Raw genomic sequence first — 15,922 nt, forward strand, 5'->3', positions numbered from 1 at the left:
CAAGTAGGGAAACTGAGGCTTGGAGGAGTTAAGTATTTGCTGCAGACCTCAGAGAGTCAGGGTTCTAACACAAGTCCCGCCTTCGAATCCTACACGTGTCCCTCTGCAGTTAGCGGTCTGAATGGGTGTATCTTTAACTTGTTCCCTTAGTGGAAACCTTGCACCAAAATCAGGTTCTAGCTTTCCAGAGCCATCAAGCCCTTTGAGAATCTGGGGGCGCCTACAAACTCCTTCTTAGAAAAATGACATGAGCTATTTTACCCAAAGATTGAATAACAGGACCCTGGGGGTTAAATGACAATGCTGTGCTGAGTGCAAGTATCAGCTTGCGATATCGTAATAATATCTGTAATTGCTATTCATAAGAAAGCCAGAGACACTGACAACTGTTGTTTGTGACCTACTCAAAGCTAAAAGAAAGGCTGTATTTCAGTTAGACTTTTTGCAAAAAAAGAAAGACATCTTTTCCTGTCGAAGTTTGTGGACCCCACGAGTTCTGCCTGTGAACTTTGGGTTAAGAAACCCCGCTCTGGAGGTAAGCTGGGGGCCAGCCCATGCACAGGAGGGATGTCTTTAAAGGTCTAATCAGGTCTCTTGAAACAATTCACTCTATAGACCTCAGCTATCCAAGAATTAAAATCATAAAATCCCCTGAAATCTGGTCTTGCACGATTACATGGACACTGGCTTTACAGGTGGATGAGGTTCACTGGGTCAGTGCTGAAATGGCCACTGTTGCCTGGGAGGAATCTCGTGCCCTTGGGCATGGACAGACCCTCACAGAGGTTCCAGGTCTGCCCCCACACCCCGCCCTGTGCACACTGTGGCCGGTGAGCAAGGATACTGTCAACCCCAAAACGTTAAGTTTTAGCTATTGAAGGAAGTACACTGGAGGATTTACGGAACCACGGAATTGAAACAGAAAAACCTTGGGAGTTAATGCAGCCCTTGAATCTGGCAGACAAGGACTCTGGGGTTAATTAAAAAGAAGTGATTTGTCTGAGTCCAGCACTGAGTGGGACTGATTCAACTGATCCTGGATAATATGTTACAAAATGACAGGATTTGAGCAAATTCTGATCTAATAAAGGAGAAGTTAAAACATGCCACTCTCAACTCCCTCTTAAATTCTGATTTTTCTATGGATTCTAATTTAGCGGACAATTAATCAGCCTAGTTATATATTAAATTTACTTTGAATACTGGAGTGGATATTTTGCTTAAAAGATTAAATGTCAGTGCTCAGAAACTGACTTTCCTAATACAAATTGAATAAAGCGTGATGTTCCTATCCAGCTGTTTTAAGATCAAAGTTTTGCATACTTGGCTAAATGGTTCAAAAATCAAGTAATACCAACGAAACTATTTTCCCTATGAAAAGGCAGAGTTTACAAGAGCAAGACTTCTTCCTCTTTGTTTGTAATAACAAAAATAAACCAAAGTCCTGACATATTTGCAGTATTTTTATTCCTAAAGGAAAAAACAGGAACTTTCATTGTACTTTAAAGCTATTGCCCCAGATATTTACCAGCTTCGAGCTGTGAAATCAGTTTCAGACACAGGAGACCTACAGGCTCTCTCTAGGAAATACTCAATTAGGGTGGTGCCTCTGAAATACCCAGGGGTCCTGTAACTGATCGGTTTTTCCCAGAGGGCTTCTGCAGCATATAGTCCCGGTTGGACAGTACACATCAAGCCCGGATTTTTCCTGTGGCCTGGTTGGTGACCCCCCACAGGAAGATAACGGACAAGCCGGGAGGGCGGAGCTGCCGGCTGCACATGTCTGCCTTCTCTTATCAACTTATCATATAAGGAAAGGAAAGTGATTGATTCGGACCCTGACACCACAGAATCAGGGGCAGAGAGACAAAGCAGCGCTGACGCGGGTCTGGAAGGCGAATGCAGCCCTCACGGGGAGCAGGGCTCTTCTCCCCACTGTGATCTGACAGTCTGCTGCGAGGCCAGAGAGGAGACGGCAGCAGAGACCAAGGTCGCAGCTGGGAAAGGAGGAACAGGAGGCTTTCCTTGATGGACCTTGAGCCTCTGTCCCCGAGCCCGGCGTCTGAGAGGGCAGCTTAGCGCCGGGAGTCTCATGCGCCTGGAAGTTTGCTGAGCGGGTGGTTTATTACCAACAGACAGAAAGAATGTGGCAGCTTGTTTTCTTGACTCTGAGCTGTGATCTGGCCGTAGCCACAGCCCACAGCGGCTCTCGGAAGGGCATGGACATCGCCGCCGGGAAGAAGCAGTATCAGGTTCAGCACGGAGCCTGCAGCTACACGTTCCTCCTGCCGGAGACGGACCACTGCCGCTCGCCCCCCAGCGCCTACATGCCCAACGCCGTGCAGAGGGACGCGCCCCTTGACTACGACGACTCAGTGCAGAGGCTGCAGGTGCTGGAGAACATCATGGAGAACAACACACAGTGGCTCATGAAGGTAAGGGGGCACCTCTCCCGGGCACGGCGACGCCGGCTCAGGTTTCACCGCCAGCTCGGGCGGGAGGGCAGGAGGGGGAGGTCAGAGCAGGGAGGTGGTGGCTGACACCTCTGAATGAACGGCCACTTGCTGTCTCCTGTGCTGCCTGCAAAGGGGCCGGGGCTGAACAGGGACACGGATTACTGGGAGACAGTGCCGGGACCAGTGGAGACGCCTCTAAGGTCAGGAATCTTTATGAACAGGGGAAGTGCCCTTCTCTGCACAGCGTATGGGCTATGTTGTTTGTGCAAGCGGTTTAAACTCCATGACATCCATTAGCAGGGACCTCATAAGCCGGTCGCAGGCACGGGAGGGAAGCTGTGAGCCACACAGTGCCGGAGCCAGGAAAAACGTGACAATCACGTTAATTACGGATACATAACGGATGGAGTAAAGTGCTTTACCAATTTCCTGAATTTATTTACTAAAATAGATCGGGGCTCTGGGTAAATGAGAGGAAATTAAATAAAGCAGACCTTCCATTTCTCAGAACCTCGGGGGTTTTATGCTGAGGGCTTGTCATCTGTCGGTGGGGGTGAGTTTAGCCTGCGTGCCAGTGGAGTCAGTGCTGCAGCCCCTTCAGTCCCTCTGCCGGCTCTGAAGCTGACCCCACGCGGGGCGGGCGTGCAGGGCATCCGGCTGCAGTCACGCTGGGACGAGGCGGTCGCGTTCTCGGGGCTTCCACGAGCCCGCTGCTTCAGGCTTTTCACAGTGAATCTGACTCAGACAGGATACTGAAAGCTCAGTTTTGCTTTCACAAGCTATCGTTTTCATACATGAAGCTGTTTATACAAACCCCAAATCACCCTGAAGTTCTTGTTGTGGGCTGTGTATATTCTAAAGGGGGCTTAGACAAATTGCACGCACAGATTCCTCACTAACTATCACAGTGACATCACATCACGGCGCTTGCACAGCAGAGAACAACGGTTTCAAGCCAGATGGGAACTTTAACAACAAGCCGCTTTCCCCCATTCAACACTCTGCCCGAGTCTTTCCTTTCACCGTAAACCTTCTGTTAGGACACCTTATCTTGATCTCAGAATAGATCTTGGCTCCTAATCTGTGTTTCTCATTAGCTCTCCTACCTTCAGAGAGGAAATGACCAAGCTATTGAGATGAATGGAAGCCCTCCGCGCCACACTCACTGTTAACAAGAGGGGTCGCTTCAAATCAAAGAGCAGAAAACCACAGAAACGCATCAGAAAGACCTGCCCTGTAACATGAGACTCATTAGTCCTGTCTGTGAGCATGATCCCTTCCGGGCAAATTCTCTTTCCTAAGAAGTTCCCCGTGGTGCTTTAAAAAAAAAAAATCTAAAATTCACAGATGTGCAAATCGTGATGTTAAACTTAGAAAGTATGCAGCCGCACAGGTTCGCCTGTGTGGAAGGCAAACGTCCATCCTCAACATCTGCTCGCGGGCTTCCCGTTGCTTCCTGAGTCGCTCTGCCACCCGCCGCTCGGTTAACGCCAGGGCTGCTGGACTCGGCTCGGGATGGGAGACGCGCTGTTCACAGTCAACAGTCTAATCTGCCCGACTGGCGAGTTGTTTCTTAGGATACACGGTCAAGAAACATAAAAGAGTGTCTTGACAAATTATGTTTGCTTAACGAAGCCCACGTTAGGTATACCTGGAACTCCACACACAGAGCTCGTGTTTCTCTCTTAGATAAACAATCCCCTGCTCCTCCATCTCTGAGACGCTGTTTAGAGAAGGAGAAGGACCAGGAATCCTACAGGAGTGACTAACATTTTTTCCTTTCCAGGTTCAATGAGCAAATATTTGAACAGTAGCACAATGGTGTCTCTAAATTCTTTCTTTAGCCGGCGAGCTCAGTGTCAATGAGAATGACTTCATGTTGATCTTTTCGGGGCTCACACCTGCTCTCTCAGCCTCTCTGGGCTATCTGCACGTGAGCAAGTCAGGGTGTGTGCTCGCTTGCTTTACTGGCTCCTGGTTTTGGAATGAGAGCACAAACGCCAACATGAAACCCGCTTATAGTGATTGAATGTAACCTCGGTGCTTGTTTTTTACTTCTGTGTTTTGCCACCTGTGATAATAAACACCGCGTTTCTCATAAGGGAGAACATAATATGCAATGGGATGACAGATAAGCCACAATGATCAACAATCGAACCCCTATTGATAGATTATGACAGAAGGAAAAGCTCCATGCTGGGTTCTGCATGTTTCCTTTTCTTTAGGGCAGTTTTTTTCTTTTTATGATTCCATACTTCCTTTCTCGCCCTGATCTCACTGAATGAGAGAGAGAGGAGAGGGGAAAAAAAACCCCACAAAAACCTTTTAAGGTTTTAAGAAAACTTGCTGAGAAGGAGAATAAGACCAAGGGCCTGGTGGATCTCAGGGTAGATGAACACCATTTCGCCTTCTCTGTGGCTAGTAGCCCCTCGGAAGCATGGACTAAGAAAGCAGTTTTGCACATCATCAAGAAATGCCAATCTGCCCCTCGAGCCGGCCAGGCAGAGGAAGCGGCGGATGCCTGAATGAGCGCAGGGCAGCATGAATGAACAGCACAGGGAAGGAGCCCTTGCTGGTCAGTGGGGAAGAAAGGACAAGATCAATCGTGAGGGTTAGGGACCAAATACACCCAGAGATCTAGAGACCACCACGTGGGGTCACATCCCCTTGGTAATCCTGCAGCTATTCTAAACCTCTGCCTCAACGACAGTAAATGCACTTTATAAAATCTGACAAATAACTTAGTGGAGAGCACTGTATATTGCTAGGAGACCGATTTTTTTTTTTTTTGTCCTCGATCAGAAGAAACAAGGAAAGGAAATAAACATTTCATACTGATGAATACTTTAAAAGCTATTAACAACTGCAAAGTCTATTATGCTTGCAAACAATGTTTTGAAAAATAAAGCTAATGCCTCTTAAGTTCATGCAAACATTTCCTTGTAATCTTTTTTTTTTTTTTAAATGACAGAAGCACAGGCTGGGAACTGTAAACCTGAATGGAGATCCTTTTCTTTCTTTACAACCAAGGATGCTATATCCTTTCAACAGAGTATGAGAACTATTTGTTAGCTGAAATACAGGGAGCAGTAATTCTGCTCCAAAGAACAAAACTATGGTTAAGGAGAAAAACTGATGGTGAGAGGCTCATGTATGTGTGTTCTTGTGTGGCTACAAAACCTGCCAGGGAATGACTCTGTGTGTGTGCGTGTGTGATCTTGTGTGCCTACAAAACACTCCTTAGCTGTATATCTAAACAAACAAACAAGGAAACAAATGAGAGGTTCGTTCATTAAAGGAAAGAAAGTAAGCCCCGTGTACTGTACGTCCAAACAAACAAGCAAGCAAGCAAACGCGAGCTTCGCTCATCACAGGAAAGAAAGCAAGCCCCATGCAGCCACAGCCAAGGCCCTGGTGCAGCGTGGGGACAGAACCACCCTCCCTACCGCCTGCACTGCCCCCATCCCCAAGTCATGAAACTTGACTGTGTTCACTGCTGGAAGCAATTGCCGTGCCTTCAGATAAGCTAACTAAACCTTCTAGGCAAGACTGGAAGGAGATGATTACTATTGCTATTTAATTACATATTAATATTATCATAATAAGGAAGGAAGAGATGATGAAAGTTTCACTGTGGTAGAAGTACAACAGATTTAACGCTGGAAAAGGCAAGTTGAGTATAGTGTTTACTGTATGATGCATAGTACAATATGTGCTTACCCATATGTATTACAGAAAAATACACACTTACTGTATGGATAGTTTGCATTACATACAGTATAGACATAACATCCATTTTCCATGGGCAAGTGGCCTCTGACATCCTGGATTGATGATGCCTGTGTCCCCTAGGGGGAAGATGCAGACTTGCCCACAGAATCTCCAAGCAGGAAGTGGACCTGTGCACACACCTTCCATCATATCTGACACTAGACAACCAGCTAGTCTCCATACTGTGTTGTGAAAATTGGTTGATCCAATATGGTCCTTTACAGTTTATAACCCAGGAGTCTATCTGTAAGCCAGCATCTGAAGAGGATGCTGGTCACCTTATAAACAGTGATCAGATGCTCAAGCTGGTCCACAGGACTTATTTTACTCCATAAAGTAACTGAAACTTTGTGTGTGTGTAATTCAAGAACAACAGTGCCAATCAACCCTCCCATCATATGTATCACTTAAGAATAAAACAAAAACATGAGAGTAATATATGGGCCATGTAAAATTACAAAGTCAAACATTTAAAACCGTAGAAAGTAGGATGCAAATTCTGCTTCCTCTTAAACTTCAGTCCCTTTCTGTAAGATGAACACTGAGAGATGTTTTTTTATCATTTACACGCTCAGTCGTGTACAGCTCTTTGTGATCCCACAGATTATAGCTGCCCAGGCTCCTCTGTCTCTGGAATTCTCCAGGCAAGGATACTGGAGTAGGTTTCTGTGCCCTCCTCCAGGAGATCTTCCCAACCCAGGGATCGAACCCAGGTCTCCTGCATTGCAGGTGGATTTTTTTTCCCCCCAGCCTAAGGCACAAGGGAAGCTAGCCCTTTATTGTGACAATTTAATATCAAAACGAATACATTTCCTTCCTCGTAAAATATGAATGGTGGTATTATACAGTGATCAGAATCTCTTTTTCTTTTTTTGCGGGGGTGGGGGGGGGTGCGGTGCTCAGAGTGACATGAGAAGAGGCTGAAAGAAAGATTTTATTTAGGGGAAAATTTGGAAGACGAAGGTAAAAGAGAATCTGGATTAAAGGGGTGTGTGCAATATATAAGGGAGGAAGGAGATGTGGGGGTTGGAGAGGGAGGAGAAGAGAATAGGGTGACGGGGCCCGTCAGCACAGGGAGGGGCCGTCAGTGGGACGGCTGCTGTGACAGAGGAGGCGGCTCACACGGTTCCACATCCTGGACCCCAAAGGGCCCCAGGCCCGGGCAGCTTCGGAGGTTCTGGGCTGAGGTCGAGAGGGCGATGTGATGAGTCATGAACACTCACGGACTGTTTCCAGATCAGATGCTCATAATTTGCAGAGCATCCCTATTACTTACTGATAATGACGACTCACCAAACTAGCCTTTGCCTCCTATAAATATATAATTAAACAGATATATGTACTTGGTGTAAGTATGTATGTGTGTGTTAGTTGCTCAGTTTTGTCCTACTCTTTGCCACCCCATGGACTGCAGCCTGTCAGGCTCCTCTGTCCATGGAATCCTCCAGGCAAGAATACTGGAGTGGGTTGCCATGCCCTTCTCCAGGGGATCTTCCTGACCCAGGGATCAAACCCGGCTCCCCTGCATTGCAGGCAGATTCTTTACTGTCTGAGCCATCCATATAACTGTGTATAAAAAGTATATATTACATAACATACATAGCTATACCTATAATTTACATTTTTAATTAAAAAACACAAGCAATATATATGTACTAAAAACTGTAAATTGTGTAGTATTGTAGTATGTATTTATTGGAAAAAAATCTTGAGTATAAGTGGATCAGTTCCCTGGGTGCTACTAGTGGTAGAGAATCTGCCTGCCAATGCAGGAGACGCAAGAGACATGGGTTCGATTCCTGCGTAGGGAAGATCCCCTGGAGGAGGAAATGGCAACCCACTCCAGGATCCTTGCTGGAAAATTCCATGGACAGAGGAGCCTGGCGGGCTACAGTTCATGGGGTCACAAAGAGTTGGACACAACTGAGTGACTAAGCAGGCACATAACAGGGAGTTCAAATTCATGTTGTTCAAGGGTCTACTGTAAGTGTGTGTGTGTATACATATTTTTTTCCCCTCTATTTTCATTACATCTTTCTTTGTCTTGAAGGAATCTGATAAGATTTTTCTTCTCAATTATTCTAGAACTCTTCTGATATAAAGAGAGCCACTCAACTTTCCAGTGACTTTTACCATAGAGGCAATTTCTGTAACACAGTAACAGAGGAGGCACTGAATAAATTCAAAGCACTTTGCACACCTTCCCTCAGTGTGTCCCGGAGACACCTCTAGAACACAGGTGTAGTAGACACAACACCACCTATTTTTAACCATTCATAAACACGGTCAGCGAATGTCAGTGTGGGCCGCAGTGCAGGAGTCTCGCCTGGGTCACCCAGAGAGGAAAAACACACGCGGGGAAGCACGCACATCCCTCCTCTGACAGAAGCAGACTTCTCCGTGGGCCTGCAGAGAGCACAAGATCGCCGGGAGGGGAGTGTGGGTGAATGTGAACACAGGGCTGTTTCTCAGCTCACTCACACAAATGAGTCTCCTTTGGGGTGTTTCTGGTTCTGGGGTTTAGGGCAGCCATCACTGAAGTTCATTTATTTGTTCAAGAAATATTCACTGAAGGCCCATGTGTGCCCAGGCAGTGCTCGAGGTGCTTGGGGGTGAACCAGTGGGGTGAAGAGCAGGACCGGGGTCTGCCCTGGTGGGGACACAGTGCATGACACCCCCGCATTCTTGCTGGAACTCACAGTCAGAAGGTGGTAAGTGCCACACAGAACTCTTAGTGAAAGGAGACAGAGAGTCTGGGTGCATGAGGCGAGGTATGTTGGGGGGTGGGAGGGGGCAGGGAACAGTGCCAGACAGTGTGGTCACCCCACTGGAGCCTCTATTATAAAACGAAAACCCATTGAAACTGCTTCTGAACGGTCACTTCTCCTGATTGCCGAAGTAACAGGTGGCTGTGGGAAGTAACACATATGGAGCATGCACTAGACACGTTATGGACAGCACTCAGAGACACGCGCCTTCCTGCTGAGCATATACACACGCCTCCATGGAGATGACGACTTAAAACATGCTGTGCACACTGCAGTATTACATACCTACACCTATCAGACCACTTGTCATTCTTTTTTATTAAAAATAAAAAAGGAAGTGGGTCTGAGAGGCTAAGTAAGTTGCTTGACATCCCAGGTCAGTAAGAGAGGCAAGTCCCACCACCTGTGAGTCCTGTCTTAGGACAAGCACAGGCGTTCCAGGGCACAGCCTGGCACCCCCAAACCAGGGCACGCCAGCAGTCTTGCAACATGAAGGCTACAGTGTGGGCAACCTGGTTACCAGGCAACATTTGCGGTCTGTACTGTGTGGGGATAGTACCAAAGCTGCTAAGAAGGAAAAAAAAGGCAATTGGGAATGTCATGTGTCTACAGTACTCACATGAAATCCTGCCCTCTAGCTCAGAAGAGTGAAAACAAATTATATGATAACCAGGAGAAAGTATGGACATTCTTACAGATCATGCATAAAATAACCCTCTTCTGGACACTGAGTGAGGGGGACAGCTTGAATTTCACAGTACCACTTGAAAGTCCAGGCAAATAAAATTCAGCCCCAGAAGAGTAACATGTGACTTGCCCTGTCCTCCACTGATTTTAAGAAATGACTAGGGTGTATCTCCTATCTAGCATTCTACAGACAGATATAACCAAAAATAACTTGATGTCATACTATTCACATTTAAAATGAGAAATTAATGTCAAGCTCAGTGATTTGATGAAAACAAAAGCAGTAAAAAAAAATTATGGGTAATGTTAAGAGTGTCAACGCTGATCAGGATTAAAATAATTTTCTTGTATGGTTTGAGAATAAAGGAATGAATGTTCCTTAGCCACCTGAACTGACAGTCAGGTATGCTAGCTGTCTGTCTTTATTTAAATCAGTATTTCAATTAGATATCTGCCCATGATATCACCTTTCTTTCGTATCCTAAACTCGGCAAGCACTGCTGACTAAAGACAGGAAATCCACTAGAAATCTCTGAGAAGTGGGCCTAATCCCTTTACCATCATCATCTCCTTCAACAGCTAAAACCATTATCTTTGCAACTCAGTTCAGTTCAGTCGCTCAGTCGTGTCCAGCTCTTTGCGGCCCCATGAATCACAGCACGCCAGGCTTCCCTGTCCATCACCAACTCCCGGAGTTTACTCAAACTCATGCCCACTGAGTCGGTGATGCCATCCAGCCATTTCATCCTCTGTCGTCCTCTTCTCCTCCTGCCCCCAATCCCTCCCAGCAACAGGGTCTTTTGCAATGAGTCAACTCTTCGCATGAGGTGGCCAAAGTACTGGAGTTTCAGTTTCAGCATCAGTCCTTCCAATGAACACCCAGGGCTGATCTCCTTTAGGATGGACTGGATGGATCTCTTTGCAGTCCAAGGGACCCTCAAGAGTCTTCTCCAACACCATAGTTCAAAAGCATCAATTCTTCAGCGCTCAGCTTTCTTCACAGTCCAACTCTCACATTCATACATGACCACTGGAAAAACCATAGCCTTGACCAGACGAACCTTTGTTGGCAAAGTAATGTCTCTGTTTTTTAATATGCTATCTAGGTTGGTCATAACTTTCCTTCCAAGGAGTAAGCGTCTTTTAATTTCATGGCTGCAGTCACCATCTGCAGTGATTTTGCAGCTCAACTAGAACCTAATTAAAACCTCTATAGGAACCTGCCTGGGGGTGCCTGGACTGGTAATTGCTTTCCTCCAACATCAGCCTCATTCCTTCCTTTGAGCCATCTTTTAACCCTCGAGAACTCCTTTCAAAATCTTTCTATTAACCTGACAACACTACCAAGCTTTCACTTCCAATGTTTAATACATAATAAACTAACAATCTAATAATAATAACAAAACTAATAATGTAATTATTAATACATAATAAACAAAAAAGACCCTGATGCTGGGAAAGATTGAGGGCAGGAGAAGGGGATGACAGAGGATGAGATGGTTGGATGGCATTATTGACTCAATGGACATGGGTTTGGGTAGAGTCTGGGAGTTGGTGATGGACAGGGAGGCCTGGCATGCTGTGGCTCATGGGGTTGCAAAGAGTCAGACATGACTGAGCGACTGAACTGAACTGAAACTAACAATCAAGAAAACTAAGTGTATACATTAAGAATATAAGCTGTCATTTTGAATCATGTGTGTGATTTTATATCTTTTCATGAACAGAGTGATTTTTAAGGGAAGAGGTATTCAGATGCGGAGGTCTTGGGAAATATAACACTCTAACCCGCTGACACAGTTTCCTAGAGTTTCCCATTGTTTGTGTGTGCTGAGTATTCATAACAGTTAGTGGTCTTTTAGGTAGAGAATATTAATCAAGTCTTAAAAGGAAGCCAGTGTTCAACCTCTCCATTTCTTGATTTTGTTACATTCTGTCTAGACCATATAAACAATCACATATTAAGTCTTCTTGCAGTGAGAGGGACAATTCCACTGGGGTAACTTAATCTACTGATTAACCTGGTGACAAAACTTGCCACCTATATGAGTCTTCAGTATTCCAGGACATACATATTAGCACCTTCATTGTGATTGTTTCAGCAAATTCTGGATGAAGGTTAAAACTGAATTGTGAGTTAGCTTCTGTATGTCACTAGTTAACATTTAGTTATGGGCTGAACATGCTTCCCATGGGAGGTTTCCACTTTGGCCGCCAAAAGCACTCTTTGGTGGTTGGGTTCAACAGCAAAGTTGTCTAATGTCATGAACCTATGGGAAGGAGGCTACACTCATCAGTAGAACCTGCTGAGTTGCTGTGACTTGATAAAGACAGTCTGACAGCCTTTCTGTACCAGGAGCTCCCCGTCCCAGAGGAGCCTCTGAGGCCCTCAAGACCACCACCCTGATGGAAAAAAGGTAGAGGTGAAAAGAACTTGAGATCATTTCAGGGGTTTCCTTTAGGCCCAAGACAGCCTAAGGAACTGAGCCAAACCAGAGCAAAGGGAGGGGCTTCTCCGGTGGCTCAGCAGCAATGAGGGAGACCTTGGTTTGAGTCCTGGGTTGGGAAGATTCCTTGGAGGAGGGCATGGCAGCCCACTGCAGTATTCTTGCCTGGAAAACCCCATGGACAGAGGAGCCTGGTGGGCTGCAGCCAGACGGTCTCAAAGAACCGGACACGACTAAAGCAACTGAGTGTGCACGCAGAGCAAAGGGATGTGTTCCCATTCTCTAGAATTTGGGATAAAGGCATTCCACACCAAAAGAAAAGATTTCCTAGAAACATCTGGTCAGACTCAAAGAAAAACAAATCTAAAAGAAACCGTGTTTACAACATGAGGTCCATGCCATCACTGTTAACAAGCATGCCTTTGGGTGTGCTTGTTATTTTCCTGCATTTTAGTGTCTGTATTAAACATGCAGATAACTATTGGGCTGGCCAAAACAATATACAACCCAGGACAGCTGGTTAGGTTAATGGGTGCAACCTGAAGCTACAGAGTACAAGTTTTTCATTTCATTTGTTCCTTCTTATTTGTAGTAAGTGATCTTAAAAAAAAAAAAGACCTAATTTTTTTTAGAGCAGTTTTTGGTTTGCAGCAAAACTGAGCAGAAGGTACAGAGATTCCCCATAAGCTCCCTACTGTTATCCTGCTCACATGCACAGTCTCCCCACTTATCAGTGACCGCCACTCAAGAGCACATTTGTAATAGTCAGTGAACCGTGGACACCTCCTCAGCACCCGGAGTCCATAGTTTATATTAGGGCTCACTCTTGGTGATGCCGGCCATATGTATAATGACACTGTACCCACTATTACAGAGTACTTCCTCTGCACTGAAAATCCTCCATGCTCTGCCTACTCATCTCCATTCCCTCCAACCCCTGGCAACCATGAATCTTTTTACTGACTCCATACTTTTGTCTTTTCCAGAATGTGACAAGTTGGAATCACACAGTATGTAGCCTTTTCAAACTGCCTTCTTTCATTTAGTTAATGACTTCTTTTTCTAGCATGATTAACTGTACACTTGTTCAGTGACTCTCTTATCTTGACTATTCAACTAACTTAACTAGCTGAACACCCACAGTGTGCCTTCAGAAACATAAGCGTTCCTTACCTACAGGAGGGACCTCAGGGGATTACTATGTGTTTCAAATAAGATGACGAATGCCAAAGTATGCTGGAAAGTGTAAGCTGTCATAGTACTTCAGGGACTATCATTATAATTAATTTTAATAATGATACCAGAAAGACACTTATCAAGATCTCTACTACCTCTCATATTAAAGAGTACAGTTCACTCAGTCTCATCAGGTTAAATGATCTGACTTTATACCTTAAGGCACATCTTTACTCTGTAAGACAATGAACTTTCTGTCAACATGGACAGCGACAGTTCTAAGTGCGCTGGTAAAAGGTCCTGATTCTATCAGGGGGCTGACAGCCTCTCTGTAGAAATGCTGGGCTCCAAAACCGTGCTGGGCGTCTTCTCCTAGACCACCTCCTTCTGTCCTACCGTGCTCACAGGTGAGCCACAAGCCCATGCAAAGTCAGGTCTCATTGTTAAACTTAATTTTTTATCACTTCGGCTTTCGGTAAGCTAAGAACTGTGTTACTATTCTGCATGTTACATTTTTATAGAAGAGGGTGGAAGGAACTAAATGAGTATTAAGAAGCAGGCATTCTGGGGTTAACTAGTGAACCCACACATCTTGGTAGAAAAGACTCAAAATTCCAAAGATGTATTGTTTCCTTTGGGTTCCTGCAAGCATTTTCTCTGCCATTAGATTTGTGGAATCAACAAGATATTTATCAACTCTTGATTATTCGCTAGATAATTATAAATATTAGCCTGAAGATAATTCAAGAATTCCTTCGAGTTTTATTAACTACTATCTAGTCTATGGAATCTTGAAAAATTATTATATACAGATGTAGCTTAAAATTTCTCTAAGCCAACTGATCTTCTTAATGGGAAATGCTGGTACAAAAATGCTGCTGGAGAGAAGATATTTTGCTGAGTAACACAAAACAATCAAATTCCGACCACAGGCCAATTATCTATGTTTAACATTTGTTTTTTTGTGTATGAAATTCCTTATTATTTTTAGCTACTAAGGAATAGGTTTTTAAATTTCCTAAAATAAACTTATCCAGTCTTAATTCAATAATGTATCAGTAACAGGAATTCCTAACCTGAACTAGCTGTAACTAAATTGCAATAGTGAAATGCTCTTAAAGCAGTGATGGTTGGGATAACCATATAACAAATTAAAGAATCAAAGTTAATCAGAACCCCATCCCCTCAAAAAACAAGTGTTCATTTTGTGATGTAATTAATTGGCCGTATTTTCAAGTATGGCTCTATCTTGGCTTATGACAAGCATGATAAACCTATATGTACTTTCCCTCTAATTAGGTAATGTTTATTTAATATGTATCATTTATTCATTGCTGCCTGACTAGCCTGCCCTATGCCACCTAGGTTTTACAGCTGTCCTTGAATAGCATAGTACTTTCCTTTCCCTTCTTCACCTGAAATACCACTACCATTAAAAGAAATGGTCCTTGGACCAGGAGGGAAAAAGGATAAAAATATCTTGTGAATATACAACTCTACTTAATGTGGACCTTTTTTCGATCCATTTCAGTTTTAAGCTATTCAAAATTCTGAAGGGATAACACAGATCCGCCCACTTCCTCACCTCTTCCCCAACAAGCTGGCTTTCAACCTCACTTTGACGCCAGCATACTTGGCTGGCTTGTTTAAAAAGTCTACAGAGTTCTTGCAGAAAGGACATTGTTCATATGACAGCAGTCACGAGAGGCAGACCCAGAGAGGCTCCCCCACGTCATTACTGTGTGGTTGTTAAAGGAAGGTGACTGAGGCAGGCTGCTGCAGGCTGGCAGGATGGCACCTGGCATTCGCCAGGTGCACACGACCTGTGACAACTGCGCGTTTGCTCTCGGGATAGCCTATTGCAGGGAGATGTTCTGTTCTTCCCTTTTTCGAGTGGACCAGGAGAGCTACCTGACTTCACGGTGATCCCGACACCTGCTGCTCTGATGCTATACACAACGATCATGCCCCAAGCACGTCCAGCACCAGGAGTAAGAACAAGCGTGGGATCCAGTGAGAAGACAACCATCCTGGGGAAGGCTGAGAAGTGTTAGCGTGCAGAGATATAAGGATGCCGAGCAGGGATCTACAACAAGGTCTGCTCTGTATCTGAGCCCTGTCCCACCTCCTCGCAGCTTCCCTTTCTCACTCAGGACTGGAACCTAGGCGGATCAGCAGGAGAGTCAAACCTGGGTAATTGAAGCTTCCATATGTCGGCGACGCTGTCTGAGTGTAAACAGCAGCTGGCGGCCGTTGGTGTCACAACACACACACGTGTCTAATACCAAGATGGCAGCTGCTGCATCTGCAGACAGTGGCACACACTTGGCTCTGTTTGCAGACACAGGGAGGGACTCATGAATAAACAAGTGAAGGTGTAAAACTGAAATGTGACCCTTCCCAAAACAGCCCTGGAGGAGTAAGGGGCGGGCAAAGTAAGAAGCTGTGAAGAGCAGGAACTCAGTCCATTCACACATACACCTCTGCTCCCCCAAATGCAAGACTGGATCAGGGAAGCCCTTGCTTTTCATTTATTCAGACGCTTGCTTAGACTCGCCTCTGACTCTTGAGCTGTCTCAGTTTTATGGAGTCCAGCACTTATGTTTTTAGGTGTGAC

The 15,922-nt window shown here is 45.1% G+C and overlaps 2 protein-coding genes across 13 annotated transcripts in view; one reads left to right on the top strand and one right to left on the bottom strand.

The window, feature by feature from the left end:
- The window catches only part of MCPH1 (microcephalin 1), a 220,807-nt gene that overhangs the window by 68,246 nt on the left and 136,639 nt on the right, over positions 1-15,922 (bottom strand). The gene's annotated exons all lie outside the window — the stretch shown is intronic.
- ANGPT2 (angiopoietin 2) overlaps positions 1,562-15,922 on the top strand; it is a 56,465-nt gene continuing 42,104 nt past the window's right edge. Inside the window, exon 1 of one of the 2 annotated variants that reach the window (XM_070460148.1) lies at positions 1,562-2,435. In XM_070460148.1, coding sequence (XP_070316249.1) covers positions 2,145-2,435 — 291 coding nt within the window. In that variant the 5' untranslated portion in view covers positions 1,562-2,144. The remainder of the gene's footprint in view (positions 2,436-15,922) is intronic. The other variant, XM_020880896.2, reaches the window with a different exon arrangement.

This window comes from Odocoileus virginianus, chromosome 32 (genome assembly GCF_023699985.2).
Source record: "Odocoileus virginianus isolate 20LAN1187 ecotype Illinois chromosome 32, Ovbor_1.2, whole genome shotgun sequence".
NCBI classification, from domain to species: Eukaryota; Metazoa; Chordata; class Mammalia; order Artiodactyla; family Cervidae; genus Odocoileus; species Odocoileus virginianus.